The sequence below is a fragment of the Epinephelus lanceolatus genome, chromosome 8, assembly GCF_041903045.1.
Source record: "Epinephelus lanceolatus isolate andai-2023 chromosome 8, ASM4190304v1, whole genome shotgun sequence".
In the NCBI taxonomy this organism is placed as follows: Eukaryota; Metazoa; Chordata; class Actinopteri; order Perciformes; family Serranidae; genus Epinephelus; species Epinephelus lanceolatus.
The window spans coordinates 31,982,306-32,007,373 of NC_135741.1; the positions used below are offsets into that span (position 1 = coordinate 31,982,306).

The following is a 25,068-nucleotide window of genomic DNA, read 5'->3' on the forward strand; positions in this document are numbered from 1 at the left end:
AGTACTTTTAAAGTAATTGAGTTACTTTACTCAGGGAGTAACGCAGTAAAGTAACTAGTTACTTTTTTAAAAAACTAACGCAGTAACATACTTTGATTACTTTTAAAGTAACCCATACCCAACACTGTATCTAACTAAGCTGTTAAACAGTCTCAACAAACTCACACCAACACCAAAATGGCTTGACTCTATTGTTAAACCTATTAATAAGTGTAAGGTAATATCAGCTGTGTGATAGTAACAATTAGCAGTGTCAATGTGTGTGTGTTGACAGCTCAGTGTGCCGAGATACCATTATATTCATATAATGGGTATCAAATTAAGTACTCTTTTACTGTAGTACCACTGTCATTTTAGGGTTCTGGTATTGGTACTTCTATTGTAAATTTTCAAATGATAGCCAGCTCCTCTTGCAGGTGCGATTAAAAACAGGAACAATATCTTTCTTCCTACAGAAGCTAGCCAGATGCCTAGCTGAAAAATTACCAAAAAATTGGTGACTAGCATGGATGTAAGTTGACTTAAAGAAATAGCAACAGTTGTAAAAAAAAATGTTAAGCTACCATTCCTTGCAACAGCAACTGTAGCTGCCACAGTGACTGAACATGGTATCAATTGGTAAGGACAAAATAACACAACACACCCCAGCCTCCAAAGAAGAAATCTGTTGACATAAACACAATGTTAGGCTGAATAAATGAAGCGCTGTAAAACAAAATGGCAAATTAATTTGTAAAGTTATATTTTATGTTAGGAAACTTTCCTTTTCTGTAATAAAATAATTTGCAGCTAATTACTTTTTGAACCAGGAAGTACAAATGATTTAAATATAAAAATATTGAACCAATTTATCTTATTAATCTAAAGACATAATGCAAAACACTCACTTATTTAACATACTAAGTTTCTAGTAGCTGTAAAAGAATCAAAATGGTGTAAATTGTCCCATCAGAGCTGACAGATGGATGAGAGAGATAGAGAGATGTCAATCAACCACAGTATGTTCACGCCCACAGAGTCCTGATGAGAGGTCCAATCAGAAACAATGAGTACAAACATGTGGGTGTCCAGGAGCTTTAATACAGGCTACATTTAATAAGCATAATCACATCCTATGCTTGATTTATATTGTGCTTTATTTAAAGCACCTCGGAGATAACATTATTCTATAAATTAACTTGACTCAACCTTAAAAGCATTTGTTCTTCTCTACACTCATCCTTATCCTCGCCCTGCGTTTCTACTGTTGTGTGTTTGTCCTGTTTCCCTCACTCTTTCGCTCCTCCACTTTGCGCTGAAAGGCTGCACACCATATTGACAGACAGGTCTGTTAAAAGCTGTGTAAATGTCCCTTTGTGGAGGTGCATACAGTATGGGTTCTGCAGGAGCATGAGAGGCTGTGTATGCACTACATGTGGGTATTAGTGTGTGGGTTTATGGTCTATGCATTATTGTGTGTGCATGTGTAGCCTGTTCCCATGATAGAGAAAGTGAGCTGCTCAGGCTGGACCACAACACCAAACCACTAACATCCTCTAATGCCTGCGGTGGGCTTCATTTACTTTACATTACACGTGGCATTTCCAGTTCCTCTCAGCCAATTACAGCTCATGACAAGTTAATTCAGCCTCACTTTGATGCAATAAAGGCACCTGTGACAATGTCATACTTGTATTTCTATAACAGACCTCCCATTGTTTCTCCATAGTGAGGGAAATTATGGAATGGAAAATCTCAGCTATTGTAATTTTTAGAAGCAGTTGTTATAAGCTATTTCTGCTCCCACTGTGCAGTTTCACTCCCCCACTGTTTTCCAGAGCTGGTGTTGATAGGTACAGTTTTGCTGATAAAGTCACAGAGACAAGAGCCTGAACTCAGAAGTCATGCTTAAGAAAATGGTTCATATTCCAGTTTGTCACTTCTTGTGTTGTGAAATGTCCGTACCTGAAGCCTAGTGTCATGTTGACATAAGGGGCTCTAGTTTCCCGGCGCAGCACAGGGTGGCGAACCCCGCGCAGAGCTAGTTTCGAGCAGCGCAACCCGAGGCGCGCTCAGTTTGGTAGTTTGGCAGACCGAGGTGCGCTGAGATGGGTGTGGCGGTGCAGCAGGGGGAGGTGTCGACAGATCCAGCTTGGCTCAGTGACAGTTTCGTGCCAAAAGGCTCCGCCGAAGGTGCGCTAAAAGCTCGCCAGCTGAAACCAGGTCTACTGCTAGCGCAGGTGGAGCGCAGCTAGTGTAAGCCGAAGTTTGGTTGACCAGTGGACAGTGTGCACACCTCACCAAAACCTCACAGGCAGGTTTCCAGAATATCAGGCACATTAAAGATGCAATAAATACCGAAAAAACACTATTCAATGCAACTATCTGCAATCAGCACATAAATGTATCTCTATATCGACTGTCCCGTCACATCTGATGTCAGATCAAAGGGGATTGGCACCGTTTGGCACGTTTGGCACGCGTAATGGAAACCCAACCTGATTTGATTAACAAAACTAATGAGTTCACATCCCTCTCAGCCAACTACAAACAGCCACAGCATCAGATAGGGAGTATATATTCAGCATCTGTCATCTTAGAAAAGTCAAAAGAACAGAAACAGAGTGAGACTGCAGAGACAGAAAGAGAGAGAGAGTGTGCACGAGAGAAACGCAACATTGATTTACAATTGTGGTGACCTCCTCCCAGGCTACCTTTGCATCATCAGCCCGTGGAGGTCTGCTCGCAGTTCCGCATATTCAGACACTGCGAGCTTGGACCTCCCGGACCAAAACATCAGTTTCCTCCTGGGAGGAGTTTGGCCATGTGACGCTGCAGCTCTCTTCTGCCATGGCGAACTGAGTAAACTCTCAATACGCCTTCGCGCAGCACATTTAAGGGCGAGGAGAGGGGCTCATTTGATTGGTGTGATGTGTGAAAAACCCACTCCACGCCTTCTCTCCTCCCTCTTTCTGACTTGCGCAAGTAGGAGGGATGGAGGTGGGACAGACGAGTAGCTGCGCCAGCGCGCATGGTGTGCCAAACTTGCAAAATCCGCCTGGCCACACCCAGTTGGCGAAGGGCAGGTGCGCTGCACCCCCACCTCGCCCGGTCTGCAAAACTAGAGCCCAAAGGATGAAACTGTCAGTGTTTTTTGTACCTAAGGGCCCAATTGGAGGGTTGCATAAGACAGAAAAAAACCTAATGCAATTTTAGTGTTGAGCTTAAAAGGTTTGTTTGTTAAATTATAAACCCTTTAAGGGCCGACGTCAGTTTGTTAGCTGGAGGCAAAACCTGACTCACCACCACAGGGCTGTATTCTACATAGGAGACTTAATATGTCATCTTGTTGTGTTATTGGGAGCAATAATAGAAGAAGTTATCCAGGTGCTCTGGATAACCGAACGATACATTCCGACAGCGCTCTGACTTTATGAATGGTCCAGTTTGTGCCAGAGCTCACTCTGGCACTTAGAGTGAGCATTTCTGAACACACCACTTGCATTATCTTCCTACGTTGTCTAAAACAAACCAACAGGACTTGCTAGCTAGCGTGAGCTAATATCTGTCGAGAATTGTTATGATTCCAGCTAAGCCCCGCCCACCAAAAAATCGTCATACTGTTCACTAACAGTAAAAGGGTCTGTGATTCAATATGGGGGTAGGTGATAGAGATGAAATCCTCCATCACGGTATCTAATTCTTTATTTGTCTCCTGGTATATTTCATCATACGGCCCATCCTTATTTCAACATTTGAACATTCTATGGAAATTACCGTCTTCTGGAGCCAGCCTCAAATGGCCGTTTAAAGAATTGAAGTTTCACACAGGGACATCCACATACTAATTAAATAGACATTCATTTTCATATATATGAGGAGATGCTGATATGGGCAATTATTTGTTTTTGGCCTTTGACAAACCCTGTGCAATGTAGTCAAAGGGCTGGGACACTACTGTTTGTTTCAGCCCCACTTTGTATACAGTGAATACACTATAATGGTGTAATAATAATCTCACCTGCAGCTTGAAGTACATAAAGTATGTATTTGCAGTATTAATGTAGTGAGACTCAAGCCTCTTTGCAACACAAAGGTGATCAAATTAAAGGAGAAACCAGTGTAAGATGGTTCACAGTGATGGGGCGTCTACATGTGTGGTCCATTAAATCCATTGAGGTGCCCTTGAATAAGACATTAATCATCTAAATGGTCCAGTGGAGCTGCCAGCAGCATAGGACTGTGGCTGGTTGTACTGGAAGGTTCCCAGGTTATGTATGATTATGCAGCAGAAGGAACACTGCATACATGATCAGCACAAAAGCTTCCTGAAAATAGAGACATTGTTAAAATTAAATATAAATGGGAGTGTTGTTGGGATGGGGTGTCAAGTTTTTTTTTTTATTGTGTTGAGTTAAATTCAAAGGTGAAATGTCTGCCAATGTTGCGAATCACACCCCAAGTTTTCTGCGGTGTTAACACCTGTTCAGCACTCGTAGTGTTTGGAGATCTGCGACGTGAATATTTTATGTTGACAGCTGGTCGGTGTGTGTGTGTGTGCATGTGTGAGAGTGTGTACTGTATATGTGTGTGTTTTTTGAGTGTGACTGGGTTTGTATCCATGTCACACTTTGCCTGCGACAGCCACAGGAAGTAGCTCAAACTGTCATTGAGGCCTAAAGTGTTAGACTTACTTTTTTTTCTCTCATCTGATGACAGAATGGTGGCTTCTTTCAGAGGTTAGTGTGTATGTTTGTGTTTGTGTGTTTTAGTGTGTGTCTGGGAGACAGTGAGTGTGTAAGTGAGATAAAGTAACCAATCAGAGAAAGTGTAAAGATACTCAGGTATTATCTGCCTGCACAACATTGGAAGAAAATGAGTGCCTGAGTTTTCCTCTCATTAGTTTTTTCTTGATATTGTTTTTAGTCTTTTATCATTATTGCTTGATTCTACAAATAACCTTCCTGTGTAATTTAAGCCCTTGAACAGGCCACGCGAACTACCTGGTTGCTCAGTTACTTCATTAGTAGAAGGTAACAGAAAAAACAAAAGAGGTAGGGTGATGCAAGGAAGGGAGACCTCATGGATTTCCTCCTCTATGCTGTTTTAACTCTTTGATTGGATCTTGGTCCTCCCACCTCCTCTCTGTTCCTCTCTTTGTGTCTCCAGGCTAATTAATGACAAATTAGATTAGAGTCACAGTGAACTCTGCTCCGTGCAACTTCCACTCCTCTTTTGTACTCCAAAGTAGAGCTGCGTGATTATGGCTAAGTATCATACTCCAACTATTTTGACAGATATTGCAGTTGGCGTTCAGTTTTACTCATTTAATTGTTTTACTCTCCTCTCTGCTGAGCTGTTAACGCCAGTAGATATAACACTGCAGTGATTCAAGCTATAGGCAATTTGTGAAATCTTTTAAATTTGGTTAATTTGTGTGGTCACTCTACTTTTGTTGCCTTTAGGACAGACTCTGTGTGTGTTGTGCTTTCAGTTTCAATATAGTTTACATAACAAAAACAACAGGGCCACCCTGTTGTTTAGCATGGGTGGTCTCCAGGAAGTGCAGTACACAAACTTCACAGTGGTGCATCAAAGATGGCAAAGCAGGACGTTGTACATTCCAACCTGATGTTTTGAATTTGCATATCCTGTTAATGTAGCTTCCCATTGTTTAGTGTGACCATACAATAAGTTACCCAAGATATGTGTTGTGGTAAAACTTCAACCCAATTGGCAAAAAAAAGTTGGCATTGTATTCTCTTGCAAACCATTGATATGTTGCATTTGTACTTTATTTTGTAGCGCAAAAACCACTTGAATATGGCTAGGAAACGATCATGTCTTGGCTTAAAACACACACATTTGGTTGCTCAATGCTGCATTGTGTAGATGAAAACTACTCAAGTTTGATGGCTCAAATGGCGCTGGGAAACATTGCGATGTGTCAGCGAAAAACACCCAGGTTCTGTAAAAACTACCCAGGTTTGGTGGCTTAGACACTGCTGGGAAATGGCTGTGATGCGATGGTAAAAAACATCCATGTTTGGGGCTTAAACACCACTGGGAAACTGGTTCGGTGAATCAGACATCACTGAAATGAAATTTTCTTCTGGCAACTGGGCTGCTGACCTTTGGCTTAGACTCTTCAATGTAGTCCTCAGTTACTACAACAGTATTTGTTATTAAAGTAATATAAGTATTTGGGTTTTTTTTTTTCACGTGAAATGTATTTCCCTATAGACCTGGTGAAATTAATCAAATTGAAGGTTCCTCTTATCGTGTGTGTGTGTGTGTGTGTGTGTGTGTAGTGTGTGTTAGAGACTCAATACTGACAGTTCAGCCTCTTGAATAGATGGACCTGACCTCCAAGTTAATGACTGTTACAAGAGGAGCTCAGACCTGTGTGTGTCTGTGTACGTGGAGGGGTGAATGTTTGTGTGGGTGGATGAGTGAATGGAGGGGTATCTGCAGAGAAATGAGAGTGACAGCAACAAAGAAAAAAAAGACAGAAATCGTGGATCGAGGAAATCAGAGTCCTGCAGGTTTGAGGAGAGCTGAGCTACTTAGGATAAGCTGGGAATGAAAGGCTGCAGTCATGGTCTGCAGTGTGTGTGTGAGTTGATTTGTGTGGGAATTGTTAGCCATATTTTTTACAAGTAGGTATACTGACACTCCCAACAGTACCATTCCACTGTTACATTATTACTGTTACATTAAAGGGAACTTTGCCAATTTTCAACCAGCTTTGTATCAAATCATGGGTAGTATGTGTAAATGAACTGTGTTAAAATTCCCTCTATCTAACCAGTGCCCAGATATCCGGCAAAATGCAAATGACACAAATGAGACAAAACATGTCGTTGGAGTTTCACTGGCTCTCACAGGCTTTAGCTGGTACTATAAGCACAGCAAGACACAGCCCTGCCCCTCTCTCTTGCTTTCTCAATCCAGTCAGATGGCAAAACATGGCAATCTTGATCATTTGTAAATGTCTATTAGTCACCTAAAATGGGTTTAGAAACAAATTTTAGTGCCGTGTTTAGCTGTAGTAGCAAGAGTTTGTAAACAGGAGGTGGTTGCCATACTGTTTCCTGCCCAGTAAGAAAAACTGATGTAAAACTGAAAACAATATAAACTACGATGCTGTAACTGAATTGTATATTTTTTTATCCCAAATGTTTTTATGAATGTGTTTTACTGTTTAACTGTAATGCGAGACTGTTTGTTGCTAGCCTGCATCCATTGTGTCAAACAAACAAATTCACATTACATCACCCACCAGTGGGAGTGTTTATTGGTCTGGTGGGGCACAATGCGATCTGGTAGTTTTCTCTTTTTTCTCTAGTCAAGTGTTTCCACCTTTCTACTGCATTGACGGCCTAGTTTTATGCAAGGGCCCTCTTCATATCAGCAAAGTACTTCTTTAAGGAGCTAAATCTTTAATAAAACAATATTCAGTTATGACTTTTCAAATTGATTCAAGTCATTTGCAATTTAGCTCTTTAACTTTACCATGTCACCCTTTGTATTAGTAGTTCATTTGTAGTTCCTGTACCCATTGTCTGCATTTTGGGGAAACTATGAAAGGGGATCCATGGTAGCACCCAGGCCTGAAGGACTCCCTTCAGGAAGGAGAGAAAGAAACAGGAAGAAAAAAACATTCTATAAAATTCTATATAGGCAGAGAGCAAACAATATTCTGATGGATTCATTAAAAACTAGATGGTTCTGTCATGAAACCATAACAAGTAAAATGTAAATGTCTTTTGCTTTCTATATTTTTTTTTGACAGAGGAAAACACAGCACATGAGATTCATAGAGCAGATGTAAATTAAATTCAGTTGAACTTTAAATGAACCAGACCTTAACCATAAACATGACAGTTCAGAAAAATGCTCATATGAATCACATTTACAATAGAAATATGGGACATTTTGGAGGGCACTGACAAACAACCTATGTTGTCATTATGTAATAGGATTCTTTGATATGTATATACTGTATATGTCTGCATTTGCAATATCTAACAGAATTTATTTTATTTTGTGGGGTGAGTTCTTGTCGTCAGCTCTAGGAGGCTTTCTCTTAAAAAAAAAGATCATCTCTTGAAATACTGAGAAACAGGTTTTAGCCATTTTGGAAATGTCTTGGATGAGTCTGGCAAAGAAACAAAGGCCAAAATACACTGTATGCTAAATGCCTACTTAAACCTGAGTGCTTCTACATAAAAAAACTCAAATATGGCAAATGTTGTTTTGATGGATATTATCGATTTCGAGCAACAAAAGGCCACTCAACAGACTGCCAGTGTCGGTACGTATTTCATGGCTGCTGTAGCTAGGCTAGATAACGCTACCGCTTTGTATCTACTGTAAATGTCGACTCAAAGGCATTTCATTCCATATTCCATGCTACATTTTTTGCTGTAATAGCCTGTCTTAGGGCATAGCATACTGGACTAAGAGCCTCATTATTGTGCCATATGATCACTAGCCCTACTTAAACTACCTAAGTAAAGTCATAGAAAGTGGGAAAAATATTATGGAAAAGTTATGTAAAAGTTTTGAAACTGCATTGGTAAAGATGTGTGGGAACTCTATATAGACAAAATGTAGGGCCTTAAAGTCAATTCTATATTTTACTGAAGCCAGTGCAAGGCTTTAAGAATCAGAGAGATGTGTTTTCTCCTATTGATGTTTGTCAATATTCTAGCAGCAGCATTTTGAATGAGTTGTAATTATCTAATGGTCTTATTGGGATTGGGTGGTAAAAAGAAAATGACAGTACGCTACTGTACAAGAAATAACATAAACAATCTTTTCTTAGTCTTGCTTAGACACATTTTAGCTATGTCTCTTAAAAGCCATAATGATGAGTTTACAGAGGTTCTTGACATCAGTGTTAGTTTTTAGTCCTCTAGAATCAAGGTAAGCAGGGCTAGTGCTGCTAAGTACTATCCCTCCTTTTTATTGCCAGAAAGAATTATTTCAGTTTAGTCCTTGTTTAATTAGAACAGCTTTTGTGGCATCCAGTTGTTAACTTTCTCAAGGCACAGACAAAACGAGACTGTAGGACCATTTGAGAGAGCAGTGGATAGGTGTAGATGTCATCTCAATAGCTATAATAACATAACTGTCTTGGAGAATTTGACCAAGAGGGAGTGTGTAAAGATTGAGCAGGAGGGGCCCAAGAAGAGATCCTTGTGGGACTCCATAAGTCATGTTGGTTCCTTTAGATTTACAATTGTCGATACTGACTACATACCTTCTAAATATGACCTAACCCCTCTGAGGATCGTTCCTGACAGCCTGACTCAATTTTCAGTCTATCTAGTGGTATTTTAGGATCTACAGCCTTCAATGCTGTAGTAAGATCCAATGACATCAGGACTGATAGGCTTTCCGAATCATTGTTTAAGCGAATGTCATTTGAAATCTTTTTGAGAGCAATGTAGTGCTATGATGTGGGCAGAAACCTGACTGAAAGCTATCAAGGATGTCGTCCATTTGCAAGAAATTGTTGATTTGGTTAAAAACTACTTTCCGAATTATCTTGCTTATGAAGCGAAGATTTGAGATATGCCTGTAATTGTTTAGTGTTGAGGCATCCAGGTTTCTCTTTTTCAGGAGAGGCCTGACAACTGCAGTTTTTAGTGATGCTGGAAAGATGCCTGACAGTAGTGAGCCATTTACAATACGCAACAAATCCACTGCCAAAGAGTTAAAAACCTTTTTGATAAGCTTGTAGGCAGAATATCTGGTGAGTACGTGGATGGTTTAAGATGCACTATTTCTCTGAGAGTTTTGTTATTAATTGCAGTGAATTCAGACCTGAAGGTGGTTCTTTTTGCAGAGGGTGATAAAGTCCACTTGTCTCTGAGTGGAGTTAATACTCTGTCTGGTATTTTTTTCAATTTTGGGATGGAATAAATATGCTAACTCCTTGCATTTTTCAGTTTAAGAGAGTCAGGGAGTGACTGCAGTGGAGGGTTTGTTAACCTATCAACAGTGTTAAATAAAGCATGAGTATTATTAATATTACCATTAATAAATTCTAGAGAAATGGGAGACTTTGTAGAGACAATGTTTCTCTTTGTAGATTCAGATAGTCAATCTAAAGTTTTTCTCCATCCTTGCTCTGCCTTCCTGCATTCTCTCCTCTTATATGCTACTGTTGTGGCATTTCTCCATGGTGCATTTTGTTTGCCAGAAGTTTTTTGAGACCTCACAGGTGCTATTGCATCAAAGACCCTGAGTATTTTGGAATCAAGCTGATTAAGAAAATAATCTATAGACCCTGCTTCTGTGATTGTTGAATGAGATGGAGCTTTTATTTTACAGAGCACTGGCATTCTCATTGATGTACCTTTTTCTTTAATTGTAATTATACAGAAAAACAGACAGAAATAGACGAAAATTAGCTTCTTCAGAAATGAGTTTTTCATGAAAATTACCAACCCCTTTTCTACTTAGTGCAGAGTGCAAGAGAGTGCAGAGTCAGCATCATTTGAGATTGTCAGGGCTCATTTTCCTCCTTTCAGAAAAGACTTTTGCAGCCACTTATTCGTGTAATAACTTCCACAGGCCCGAAAATTGCCTGAGCTGACCAACACACCATATGAAAACTGACTGGTTTGTGAGCCGTACACAGAAAGTGGTAAAAGGGCTATAACTTGAGGTGACACCTGTACTCTAATGCTCAGAGGTACATAAGACACCTGTCAAAGCTGTTCTTTGATGGGCTTATCAGTATCCGTCAGAGCTGTGGTTTTTCACATGAGGCCTGAGGCAGTTTTGGAGGGTCAGATGATGGCGATTGCCCGTAAACAAGGTTGAATGTTGTCTGTCTGCATTTTGTCTCAGCCTCCAGGCTGGTGTTTTATTATTATGATCATCTACAAACAGAAATGCTATGTCCCCATGCAATACTAGACCGTAGAACTGGGACATATAGAGGCAGTCAGTATACAAGAATCAAGTGCACTCTAGAACAAAACCATTAGAAGGAAAATGAAAGTGTTGCTTTCTAATAATACAATACTGTATTCTAAAATCGAGTAAATGTAGTCTTTCATTTCCTCTCACTCACTTGTAGAACTCTCCTCCTGGGTTAGTTATTGCATTAACCAGCAGTCATTACATTTTCAGTTGCTACGTGCTGCTTCATGGCCAACTTTCTTTTAAAAAAGATTTTTTTTATCTCAGTGGGAGTCCCTGGTTAAAGGTTAAGTGAGAAATAACTGAATAAAATCTCTTAGTCTAAGTTTGGCTGTGTGCTGTAGCTCTGTATGAGTGTACAATTATATCACCTGACTGTATTATTGCACTGCATTGACTCTGTTTAGAGATTATTTTGTTGAAAATGTTGGCTGGACCTGCTGTTAAACATGCTGCATACCAAACTCAGTACACTGTGTACTCTCAAGGGATTTTGGTAACAACCAGAAGACAGTTCTGACTGCAGTATACCAAATTAGCACAACCGCCATATTATTATTTTAAAATCAGTTTGGTCTGCTCTTATACATAATGACCTGTATAAATAGTGTAAGAACTGGTGATACAGGGAGCAGCTGAGAATACATGTGCAGTACCATAGTTTATGCTATAAACTGCACATTTAAAGGGATAGTTCACCCCAAAATCCAAAATGCATATTTTTCCGTTTACTTGTAATGCTATTTGTTGATTGTTTTGGTGTGAGTTGCAAAGTGTTGGAGATATTGGTCATAGAGATGTCTCTTCTTTCTCCAATTTGATGGAGCTAGTTGTCACTTGGCTTGTGGTGCTCAAATCACCAAAAACAAACAAACAAAAAAATACATAAATTGTAATACCTCAAGATAATCCACAGATCTTGCTATGAGCAATTTCATGTAGGAACTATTTTCTTCCTTCCAAACTACACCTAGCAACTGTATCACTGCGCACAAGGAAGCGCACATCTACTGCTAGCTCTCTTAGCATCACTGAGCTAGCTAATGTTTCAGCTCAGCCAAGGAGGACACCAACAATGTTTTCATCTCACATTGTCACAGGCACCAGCCTCCTACATTGGTAGATGCTCGTTTCTGCCTGCACAGTGACATGGTTGGTGGCACATATAGCTCCACGAGCAAAGTGTCATCTAGTTCCGTTATATTCTAGAGAAGGCAGACATCTCTATGGCTGATAGATCCAGTACTCGGCAGCTCACACCAAAACATCCAGATGATAAATAGTATGACAGGTTAGAGGAAAAATATGTAATATGTATGTTTGAGGTTAACTGTCCCTTTTATAGAGAAACAACATGGTGTGGTGCAGTATTGTAGGCACATGAAGCACACAAGTTTGTAGTTTCAGAATCTACAGAAATGCTTGCACCTGCATTTGAGGGTTCATTCAGCCAAACTCCAAATTAAAAGAGAAATCATTCTTACTTGCACTAGCCGTATCCAGCCATGCAGATAATATGGGTTTTATTTGTCTAGGTTTAATTTGTTTTTAGTACAGCAGACCTCAGTGTAAACACTTTTCATCTGAACTTTTTACCAAAAAAGTAGTTCCAATGAAAACCATTCACAGATGATCACAGAAGAAGTGGTACACAGGACAGGCAAGTTTCTATTGCATTGTGAACATTGAATATAATATTTCCAATGCTTTGAGAAATGCAAATTAAATTCCATTTACCTCCACTGATTGATAACTCAAAACTGGGGCGACTAAAACCAAAATCTTGTATCGCTAGATGCCACACAAGGTAATTTAGTGAACTGACCATTCAAACAAACCCTTAGCAGCGTGATGGTACCTCACCTGTTGGCAACAGGACTCAGGTGTGTGAAGTATTCACTGGTTTTAACCACAGTGAAGCAGAATATTCTGTGTGGCTGTGCTGTTGATTAAGCTTGACATGATGAGAGCTGAAGAGCTGCCTGGATTAAAAAACTGCTGACTCCTCTCCCTCCGCTGTGCGCTCCCTCTCCATCTCCTCCCTGCTCTTTCCCGTCCCTCCATCCCTCGCTTTATCCCTCATTCATTCAAGTGTCTCTTGTGATGTTGCTTATAAAGCAAAGGGATAGACGGGGACTCATTAAAATCAGCCCCCCTCCCTTTCTCTTTCTCCCTATCTACCTCTCTTCATCTCCCTCTCGCCATCTTCATCAGATGTAATTATGGCAGCACAACGTGGGAGGAGCCTGCACAGCAAAATTATACTTTCAAATCTCCTTCCACTTCAGCTATTCAAGGAACGAGACCTACATTTTCAAGCCGATCAGAGAGAGAGCAGAAAAATGGGGGTAAAGACGGAAAGCAAGGAAAATGGGAAACTGAAGGGGATATGTGAGGAAGAGAGAAATAACAGGGAGAAGAAAAGCAGAAAGGAGAGGAAAGACAGCTACAAAGAGAATATGTTAAGGAGAAAAGGAGGATGTCAGGCTGTAGCAGTGTTGTAGCCGCTGAGTTAACAGAACATGGGATCAGTAATGCTGTCAAGCTAGAAAATGCCAGACAGCAAAGCAGGCTGGGACGGCACAGTGGGAGGAAGTGCTTAGTTAGGGTACGTGACTGATGCAGACATTTTTTTTTTCCACATCTTCCCCTTAAATTCAAGGAGCCAACTTGTCCTTTAGCAAAAAAAATAACGGGTGGGGTGATACAGTACGTTTGCGCATTGCATTCTGGGAAGGAAAGGGGATGGGAGAAACGCTTGAAACGTGCACAGATTTACTAGCTTTGCTCTGGTTGCAGAGGAGCTAAAATAGCACTATTTATTGCAGCTCGGTCGCTGTGGTGGATGCAAAGCTACAGTAAGAAAGACAGGACGAGACCAGGTTGGCACAGTTCAAAGAGGAGCTGTGTGTTTTTTGCAGTCGGGAGAAATTAGAGAGCCAAGCAAGGTCCGGACACAAGGGAGTATCAGTTCTCATCTGGAGGAAGAGGAGAAGGAAGGAGGAAGACAGGAGAAGAGGAGGAGGGGGTGATGTTTCCTTTATTTTTAGATGCTGAGAGGTGTTTCGTTTTCATTTCATTTGACTGTGTGTGTCTCTTATTGTATCTATTTGTGTGTATCGCTTGTGTCACTTGATTTCTATGTGTGTGCATACCTGTGTACTCGTGTGGATTTATGTGTGTGTGTGTCTGTGTCTGTGAGAGATGTAATGCTTTTTCACTCAGGTTGCGGTTTCGGCTCAGCAATCACTCAGTGCTGCAGTCAATTTGTGGTTGATTTACCTCTCTCTCCCTCTATTTCTGGTTGATTACAACTATTCTCTCTGCACTTCTGTTTTCCATGGGAAGAAAGATGGACCATATTCTATGTGTAGCCATCCAAATGCACTCTCGCTATCATCTGCAGCTTTGAAGTTGGCTGAATGAATACAGTGTCCATGTGGTTTAGATGAGACACTGGTGCATCCTGTCTGAGTCAGCGATGATATTTAAAGTAATCAATTGCAATCAGCTTTGAAAGGAAAAAAACCCCAATGAATTATAGTTGTTTTATGTCTATGATGTCCTCTATCTTTATTTATTCCCTTTCTTTTACCTGGTTTCAGCACAAAGACTTCTCTTACATTAATAAAGCAAACTCTTCGACCTTACAGATCCAGTCAGTGAAAACGCATGTTGTGCAGCCAAGCATGGTTCAAACCCACAAAATCTTATCTTCAATTGCAGTAGAGATTCCTACTAGAGATTCTTAGAAGCTAAATTTGATGCTAAGCTAAATACGCTGATGCACAGTACATCTCTGATTGTTCCATTTGATGTATCACTACAGTCGTAAAAACTGTTTTTAAATGTTTCACTCACTATAGATATATAGCCTTAATGAAGAGTTGGAACAAGCCGATACAGACGTGTGATATCATCAGGCAGACAAACTAAAATGTTTTTGTCCCAGACGAAGGTTAAAATAATAATCTGTTCTCTGTCTGCAGGTTCAGGAGTGGCTGTGTCTGAATTGTCAGATGCAGAGAGCCCTTGGCATTGATATGACCACGCCTCGCTCCAAGAGCCAACAGCAGATTCACTCTCCGTCCCACCAAGCCAAACCCATTGTCCAGCCTCAGCAGCCCACACCTCAGCCAACACAGCCGGCAGCAGCAGCACAGCCCAAACCTTTGGCACAAAGTCAGCCCACCCCACAGCAGCGGCAGCAGCAGCAGCCACAGTCTCAGCCTTACGGCCAAACTCAACCCTACTCCCAGTCCCAGCCATACTCCCAGACACAGCAGTATCCCCACTCTCAGCCCCAGCAGTACCCTGCATCCAAGCCAGGGCCCCAGTCTCAGCCTCAGTCCTCCCCAGGCTTACAGAGACATCCAGGCCCTGGCGGGCCCCAGACTCAGACAGGGTCCTTCCAGCAGGGCATGAGATCTGACCCATACTCCCAGGGAGGTCCTGGAGCTCCTGGAGCTGTTGGAGGTCCTGCAGGAGGTCCAAATCAACCTGGGGGTCCACGAATTCCACACCCAGGCGCTGTGCCCCTTCCTGGCTTGACCAAGGCTCCGTCCCAGCCTGATTTGGGTCGAGGTTCTCCGATGCACCAGTCTATGGCACGCCACCATGACCAGACAAGAAGTGCTGGCTCCTCCCCAGCCCACAAACCTCAGGGTCAGGCCCCTCCTCCTGCCCAGGATGGCCTGACCAAACTGTTTGGCTTTGGAGCATCACTACTCAATCAGGCGAGTACTCTGATCAATGTTGACCCTCTACCCACGGCCTCCACCCAACCAAGCCCTGCAAGAGGCAAGGTGGTGTTCAGTAATGCAACTCCTGACAACAGGCAGCAACAACAAGGGGCTCCTGGCACCAAACCATTTGGTATGGGAGGCCCAACTCAAATGGGTGGTCCTCATGCACCGAGCCAAATGGGTGGTCCTCATGCGCCGAGCCAAATGGGTGGTCCTCATGCGCCGAGCCAAATGGGTGGTCCTCATGCGCCGAGCCAAATGGGGGGTCCTCAAGCGCAGGGCCAAATGGGAGGCCCTTATTCACAAAGCCAAATGGGGGGTCCTCATATGCCGAGCCAAGCGGGAGGCCCTTATCCACCGAGCCAAATGGGGGGTCCTCATGCACCTAGCCAAATGGGAGGTCACCAAATGGGTGGACCATCACAGAAGCCGCAGACCATGTCCCATCAACAAGGAATGCCGCAACAGCAGTCGCCTGCTCATCATCAAAAAGGGCCACAAGGACAACAGCAATCACCTGCTCATATGCAGAAAGCTCAGCAGAAACAGGAGCCTGCAGTGGCCCCTGTGCCTGCTCCAGAGCCTGTGAAGCCTAAAGTGAACTGTCCTCTCTGTAAAACGGAGCTGAACATTGGCAGCTCCGACCCGCCCAACTACAACACCTGTACACAGTGTCATAGCCAAGTGTGTAACCTGTGTGGCTTCAACCCCACGCCACATCTGGTGGAGGTAAGTGGAGTGTTACACATACATGCAGCACAATGTACACACAAAGTCTCCCACACACAGATACATGCATACTTCATGTATTCCAACAAGCAAAACATGCGTCACAACAAACTGTCTTACACAGTGTTTTAAGTGAAAAAAAAAAACAATGGTGGGAAAGCAACTACTTTCCATAGATGCAAAACCAGAAAATGCACTGTTTCAAATTTTCTACACACTTTAGCACAGGTGATAATCTGACTGGACACATAACTATTCACTTCAACTCATGTGTGCTGTCAGTTTGGGTAGCTATGTTGCCCAGTTTTCCCGCATTGTCCTGCTGCTTTCATCTTTGGTAACCCTCTCAGAAAGATGCTTGAAATCATGACAGCCTGCTCTTGACCAGGTACCAGCCCATCCCAATTATACACACACAGAAAGCAAAAAATGTCTTCTCTGACAAATTATCAGTTCGCAATTTTGTTCTTGGAGAACCACGTCTCATTAAGTCTGATTATTTTTACCAGATGTTTCGTTTATAACAATATCCCACAGCTGATGGACAACAAGAGGTTTAATCTTCAAGAGGCAGACTTTTAAATGTGTGTTGTAGAAATAAACCACATCATTCATCAAGACCAGAGTTGCTGTCTTCTAAAGAAATACTAACTTCTGCTAGCTCTGAGCAAATAACGACAGAAGTACTTGGCAAATAGCCAAATACACGGCAGTGGAGCAACAGGCAAACACTTGCACGTGGCATCAAATATCTGATGCCATTTGCTCTCATTGGCAAAGGCTTTGGGCATTGGCACCATTGTTTTCCTACATCTGGGGCATTTGTTGTTGGGCTATCCCCACATCACAACCTCTCTGGTCAAGCACATTTAAAATACCACTGTAAAACTATTATTTTCAGCCACTGGCCTTAAATTGTAAAATAGTGATATTAAACAGCAGCAATAATTAACAGCATGACCAGAATTGTGTTAATTTCTAAGTTACTCAGTTTCACTAAAACCACATTTTTTTTCTGTTGCCAGCAGGTGGGGCTTTGCCCCACTTACCTCAAATGGCCCTTCGCCTCTGGTCACACACATATTTGGAAATAAGAATAGTACTCGCACACACACATTCAGAATCATCTCCTCCCAGACAATCGATACTATTCAGCACAAATAGAAAATGCTATTCATTCCACTGCTGGACTTCCTACTCTTCAATGTGTGGATGCAGTTAGACCTGAACCTCTCATTTTTCCTCTGTGGAATTCACTGTCTTTTCTTCATTCTTTTGGTTTTATCATCTTCAGTGTTTATAGGGTCTGTATTTCACTTAAGTGTTTTTTTTTTCTTTTATGAACTGATTTTCTTTACATCCTTCTGTGATAACTGTAAATTGTTTTGTTTTTTTTTCCTCTCTCCCTTCTCACTGTACTTTCTCACTCTTTCCCACTATATATACTAGGGCCTACCTCTCTGCCTTTTCCATACGTCTGTCCTCCTGTTATATCTAGCTTCTATTCACAACTTTTCACTACTTTAGTCTTCCACTAGCCTTTCTATTTCTTGCACTAATTCTGAACTCCCTTCTTTGTTGTTTTTATTGTCTATACGTATAATGCTGTATACATAGATATAAATCTATGTACGTACACCTGGCACCTTGGTACATGGATCTACATAAGCTTGGGTTCCTAGGTAATTTGATTAGTAATTAAAATTATTCTCAATTGTATTAATCCATTAATCCACACAACCCTTTTCTTAAGTAACATATACCTACATATGAACAGTTAGGAAAAGACTGCTGAAACTATTTTATGCTTACCAGAGTAGCTACACGGATATGCAAGACTCCGCTCCTCTGCCAGCCCTTAGAGCTACTGTGGCCTGTATTAGACTTTTTCATTTCTGCAAACGAGATTAGTAATCTTGTTAACTGGACCACATATTCAAAAGACATACCTGGTGAACTGTAACAACTAGGAGTTTATGTTGTGTTCCTCTGTGACATAATGTAAGGTGGCCCAGTTTAACTGCTGAGAGAACAACGTACTGACCCATGGATGATAACAACGAAGAGCTACTGGGTCATAAATTTGTAGAACCCTTAGGGGCCATGTCCACCAAAGTGTTTTTTCCCTGAGTCCAACTTTTTTTTGTAATGCTTTGCAATGGGAGCGCCACTAACTTACACTGCGCTACAATCACTGTGCGAATTCTGTGCTGACTACTGCCAGTTAAGCTTAATTCACATTACACGATTTTCACCCTGATTTTGCGTCGCAGAGACTATCGTAACTGTAACTCTCGCCAACTGCATTACGACCTGTGTGTGCACACCACAAGATTTCTACACCGAGCCCTCGCTGACAGAGCCCCAGATAGCGCGGTGACGTCACCAAACTTGGAGATGACACAACGTAAAGGCATGGATATTCTTTATTATCCTGGGTCCAAACACAACGTGCTCCCCATGATCCTGTGGACGCCGCCATTGTTGTTGTTGCTTGCCGGCCGACTTGTCAGTGTTGCCAGATCTTGGGAGAGAAACAAGCAACCAGGGCTGTGGAAACAAGCCCAAAAGAAGCGACTATCATGCATTTAAATAACTTACTAGACAGATATATGTAGAGGAAGGTGACGTTTAGACAGCAAGCCCAAATAAGCAACTCCACCTTAGAAACAAGCCCAGAGTTGCAGCTAATAAGTGGACCTGGCAAGTGGCATTCTCGGAACTCATCGGCTGTATTCGGCGTCTGACTTCCGGCAGACGGCGATACAGCCTCTGGGGGTAGACCCCCGATTTTTTGGCATTCCGTTCCATTCCATTTTTTTTAAAGATATTTTTAGGGCATTTTTTGCCTTTAATTGATAGGATAGTGAAGTGTGAAGGGGGGAGAGAGAGAGGGAGAGACATGCAGCAAAGGGCCACAGGCTGGAGTCGAACCCGGGCCGCTGAGGCAACAGCCTTGTACATGGGGCGCCTGCTCTACCACGAAGCCACCGACGCCCCGGCATTCTGGTTTGATTTGGGCGGATGAGGCGAATTTCCGTTTCCGACATCCATTTATATATAAGTAAATATGCTGAACCATTGCGATGGATTCAGAGTTTGCAGTGAAGCCAATCATGTTCCACCTCATTAGTTCACCACGTGGAGCGTTTAACCTGGCAACAACTGCAGCTGGCTCAAATGTGATTGATCAATATCACGCGGACTACAAACAGCCTAGCACCGGAAACCAGGGCTCTTCCGCTCTTCTTCCGGAGACACTCTACACTCACTGAATGTAGAGTCTGTATATAGAGACTAGGCAAGTGGCAGCCCTGCGGCTTGTCCTCCTCACATTTCTTCTGTCCTTCTGAGTGCTGACGTGGGACGTATCCTGCCTCTCATTGGTTGATGCTCTTTGTCAGTCGTGTCACACCTCTCCACTTTTCTAGCATGCCAGATATCCAGTCCCAGTCACAGACGAGGGGGCAGCTTGCTCGTAGGCTTGTTCACATATGAGGACTCGTCGTGGCAGACTATCTGCCGTCTCACCTCCGACCTAAGGTGGCTCTCAAGATCGTCTGCGACGTCAAAATCGCGGTGAAAATCGTGAGTTAAAGAAATATTCAACTTTAGGTCAAATCACTGCACTCTTCACTGTCACTTCAACTGCTCAGTCACAGTGGGGGAGGGACAAATACCACAAAGACAAACTGTCACATCTTACATGTACAACAACAATAGAGGAGAAATCTGTTAAAATACTGTATATATATTGTGTTTCCTCTCGTGAACCCGCACAGACCAGCGGGTCTGTCCTCTCCCTGCATGCTTCAGCCTTCCATTCATCCAAAGCAAATACTCTACCTTGTGCTGTCTTGTTCTGTGGATATTCTGTATCATAGCAACCAGAAGCAACCAAAGCATCTCTGCTGAAAAAATGCAGCACATCTAAAGCGCTCTCAAATGCTCCCTGCTGTGTGCTTCCTGAGGAGCACCTGGTGCTTTCAACTAGGAAAAAAAAACGCTTTGCCGGACAGAGGGCCTTAGACAGGCAGCAACTAGCACAGCGGCAACAAACCACTGAGGTTTGTCAGATTGAATGCTACATGCCACATGCTAGCAAACTGTTCCTCAGCAAACAAGCCAATAAAAAAGTTACAGCAACCACTGAAATTGGAAAACAATCAAGACTTCACTTCAAGTTACAAAGGACACAAATTAACCAAAAAATTGGCTTGAGAATGAATTTTTTTTGTCACTTTGAAATCAGTGTAACATGGCCTCCAATCCATTAGCTGTTAAATGAGTGAAGCCTCATTTTCACAAATTTCAAGCGAGGCAAAACAAGCTTTGTCTTTTCATGGATACTTGGTCCATAAGAGGAGAATGAAGAAAAAAGCAATAAGGAAAGATGGAGGGTGAAATGAAAAGGCCAGTATCTGAGCTGGATATAAACTGAGCAAGAAACAGAGATAGATGAGGGGACGAAAGCACGAGTGAGTGGAAGGTCGAGGAAAGGCAACACACAGAGGAAAGAGAGATAGAAAAATAAAGATAAAGACTGTGGACCAAGAAAGGGCAAAAAGGCAAAGGATGAGAGAGAATGGAGGTTTCAAGAGACGCTGAATCACACAACACAGACATCCTTTTCAGTTATGCTTTCTTTCTTTCTGCTTTCTTCCTTTCTTTCCAAAGCGATTCTGCTCATGCCACAATGAAATGACTGTAAAGGCCGACTGCTCTCTCACCTCCCCTTTATCGATCCAGTCGCAGGCTTAGAGGTGAAAAGAAGGAAGCAAGGAAGCGACAGAAAAGGGAAAATGGCAGACAAATAAGTAAAGGAAGTTAGTAAGGAAAGAAGAAAATACGGTATTCAGGATGTATGCAATAGAGGAAATATGCAAGAAATGGACTATGTAGGAAATATGAGAGGGATGTATGTCAGAAGGGAAATAAGGAGGTCTTAAGGAGGGAAATATTCAGGCCTGAAAGAGGGAAGGAATGAATGATGTGGGGAAGAAGCATAGAGGCAAGAAAACTTGAAAGAAGAAACACGAAAGACAAGAAAAAGAAACAAGGATGCATGTAAATCAGTCAGTCAGTCAGATTGAGAATGACTTGAGTTGTATTTACTTTAAGGCAGCGTGATGCCTTCAGGGTCTCTGGGGAATACGATGGTTTATAGTACTGTACTGTACTGTAATGTACTGTGACTGCCTCAGGGTAGACCAAGAGATAATATACACACACACAGCAAAGGGAAGGGGTGTTTCAAAACGTTATTTAGACCGTGAGAAATCAACGCCATTAACTGTCACACACATGCAGATATAAAAAAGACATATTATGTAAAGAGTGAGTATGCATGTGTGTGTCTGTGTGTGTGTGTGTGTGTGTGTGTGTGTGTAATGTGGGTTAAGGCCTGCAGCTCTCCAGAAGACGTGAATGAAACAGAAAAGAGAAGATAGAAGGATGAGAGGCGGGAGAGAGAAATGTCAGAGGGATTTAAAAAATTAATATATAATGACCAGCAGATGAAATTTCTTTCAATAAATTAGAGAAAAGATGATGATGACGCAGTGAATTTGTTAAATACTCATAACTTTGAGTTGCAGTCAAGCCGGGAAAAAGAAATGATTAGGACTGGAGAAGATGGAGACCATTCACAGAAATGATGAAAAAGGAGAAATTTAGAGAGAAACAGTCTCAGAAAGTGATGGAGAGAAACACAGTGAAATCAAGAAGGATTGAGAGACATTCAGGGAAACACATGAATTAAAAGGACATTTAAAGTGAGATGAGGAGCAAAAAAGCAGTGGAAACAGATGGAAGAGAAATGGGTAGAGGCTGAGGGGAAACTAAACATGTAGAGCTGAATCACGTGCAGCCTTCGGTCCAGAGGGAAGACAGGCCCTAACACACACACACACACACAGAATACAGTAAGTAGAACAGTAGGGGAAAAGACAGAAAAAATCAAGTGAGGAAAGCAAAGAGAGGGGGAGGGGAAGATGACAACAAAGTAGCGATGAGATCATGAAGCACAGTTTTTGCTGAGGAGGTTTCACTGATAGAGGGCAGTTAAGATAAATCTCCTCATCTAAATTCTAAAGGCTCTGAGTTTGTAGCCACACTGGCATTGTTGCTCCAGGGGTCAAAATGTCAGTCTGTCAGTCAATATCTATGCAACCATCTGGATCGAGTGCTATTCATAAAGACTGTCCTGTTTATGAGTATCTCAACAACTGTTTAATGGGCTGCTGTAAGATTTGGTACAAATATTCATGTTCCCAACAGGATGAGTTGCAATAACTTTGTGAATTCTGTGACCTGTCACCTCTATGTACCTGCAATCAAATGACATTCCCATCAGCCTCAGCTGTGCTTTGAGTTTAGTGCTAATTAGCAAATGTTAGCATGTCAGTATGCCACACAAACAGCCTAAATACATATGGCATGGCCACAGTAAAACACATGCAACAGAGCGCCTCCATCATAATCAACTAATCAACTACACACCACCGAAGCATGCAGGCATTGAGCTGCACATCTCTTTTTTGCGTGACTGGTGTTTTTTTTCTGTACACGTAACTATAGGCCCCCCAGACAGGTAAAAACTACATCAAACTGTGTAAAAAATGAGAACAATCTTTATATAAATTATTAAAATGAGTACCTCATTACACTAGAGGCAATGTGACATAGTAGATTAACCTTGTAGGGGATTTTATATTTCACTTTAAAATAAATCAATCAAATCAATGCATCCTGTAGTTCAAACGATCCAGTAAATTAATTCAGTACCGGTTAATATAGCCTATGATTCCAAGCCCTGCATAAGTAACCGCATTATCACTTGGCAAAATTCAGTATGCACATATTAAAGTTGGCGCAACCACACACTACAAAGACGGAGTCTGTTTCGCAGGTATAAAAATCGCCCCACTGGGGGCGCTCAGTAGCTCACCTGGTAGAGCGGGCACCCTATGTACTGAGTCCTTACTGCAGCAGCCAGGGTTTGAGTCCAACCCATGGCCCTTTGCCAGTCTCTCTCCCTCTTTCTCTCTTAAGATGTCCCATCAAATCACCTTGCTTATATGACGTATCGCAGCAGTGCCCCATATCTCTCGGCCTGCATGTTAGCATAGTCATTGAGGCCATGTTAGCATTTAGCTCAAAATACCACTCTGCCTAGGTAGTTATATAAGTCTAGTCATATAGTTCATACCTTCACACCATGGTTGCAGGTAAATCTCAAACCTCCATTAAGACCTACATCATCTCAGTGGTGAAATTTTGACCCAGTAAGTTCTACTTTTCTTAAGTAAGTTATTTTCAGCATTAGTAGGTGTCATATTGTGCTCAGTAAGCAAACTCAGTTTTTACTGTGTGTTTTCCCACTTAGCCATGTACACACTGAATACAATTATTCACTGTACAAATTACAGTATGAATCCAAACTTAATGCATTCAGGGTTATATTTCCTCACCACATGCTTTGAAGCTTGAACTGGCTCAGGCTTGTTTCCCACCTCAGGTTTTTGTTCAAAAACTGACTCATTTTTGTCTCTGAGTTAGAGGAAATGTTAGCTACAGTGGCACAACATATATGTCTCTCTGATGATTCTCAAATATAATTGGTCATTGAAATTTTGCTTTTTCCTTGAATTATTTTATTTTTATTTTTGTGAATTATTGAGCATATTTAGACATAAAAATAATAACCTTTTAAATTACCAAAAATTTGAATTATTTACTTTAACCATTTGGCCATTTGGCAGTACCTTCACGGTCCACTACACGGCGCTCTGAGCCACAGCCCACTGGTTGAGAATAGCTTCAGTAGAGTTGTGACAGAGAACAACCTTGTGCCTTTACTGAAAAATAAATGTGTTTGACAAGGCGGTGCAGATGAGAGTTAGTGTTTGAAAAAGACAGGAACGCTGTGTGATGGAGGAACACGAAGAGTAGTGCTGGCTTGATGTATCAATAATTTAGCAGGCTTTTTTATATAAATAGCGGGACAGATAAAATATGTAAGGGGCAGGCAGCGTCTCCTGGAACCGAAAAGTAAAAAGTTACTATCCTGTCCTCTCTGCTTCTCTGCTTAATGCCTGCTTCATATAGTGTTTCCTTCATCCCTCCTTTCCTTTCCTTTTTACTAATAACATTTATTCTTTTTTCTGTAGTCTGCTTATCCTTTCTTTTATCAGTCCTGTCTAATCATATAGAGTTTGAAAGGACCAGAGAGAAACTTTGGTGTATGTTGTCTATATTTATCTGAAAGTCTGAGCTCAGAATTCAAGATGAAAACATATCAAACATATTAAACAGGTCTGACAAACCATGACACACACACACACACACACACACACACACACACACGCACACACACTACCCTTACACTGTATAAGCAGGTGTTAGTGAATGAGTGAATGAGGCCATTTCTCTGTCCAGTCTGTCATTCAGGCTTTCACAGCTGTCATAGCTGCTGTCGGAACAATTATCAGTGTTACTGCACCCAGTCCACCTGGATGTGTGTCTAAAAGTGTGTGTGTGTGTGTGTGTGTGTGTGTGTGTGTGTGTGTGTGTGTGAGTCTGCACAACTGATTAGTGTTGTGACATTATGGGCTCTAGTTTCGCAGACCGGGTGAGGCGGGGGCGCAGCGCACCTGCGCTTCGTCAACTGGGT

General features: G+C 41.9%; 1 protein-coding gene across 3 annotated transcripts in view; it reads left to right on the forward strand.

Annotated features, from left to right (window-relative positions):
- Positions 1-25,068, forward strand: part of bsna (bassoon presynaptic cytomatrix protein a) — a 211,827-nt gene that overhangs the window by 81,766 nt on the left and 104,993 nt on the right. For 2 of the 3 annotated variants that reach the window (XM_078170200.1, XM_033629348.2), the window contains exon 3: positions 14,910-16,394. In XM_078170200.1, coding sequence (XP_078026326.1) covers positions 14,910-16,394 — 1,485 coding nt within the window. Of the gene's footprint in view, positions 1-13,545; positions 13,949-14,909; positions 16,395-25,068 lie in introns of those variants that run through there. The other variant, XM_078170201.1, reaches the window with a different exon arrangement.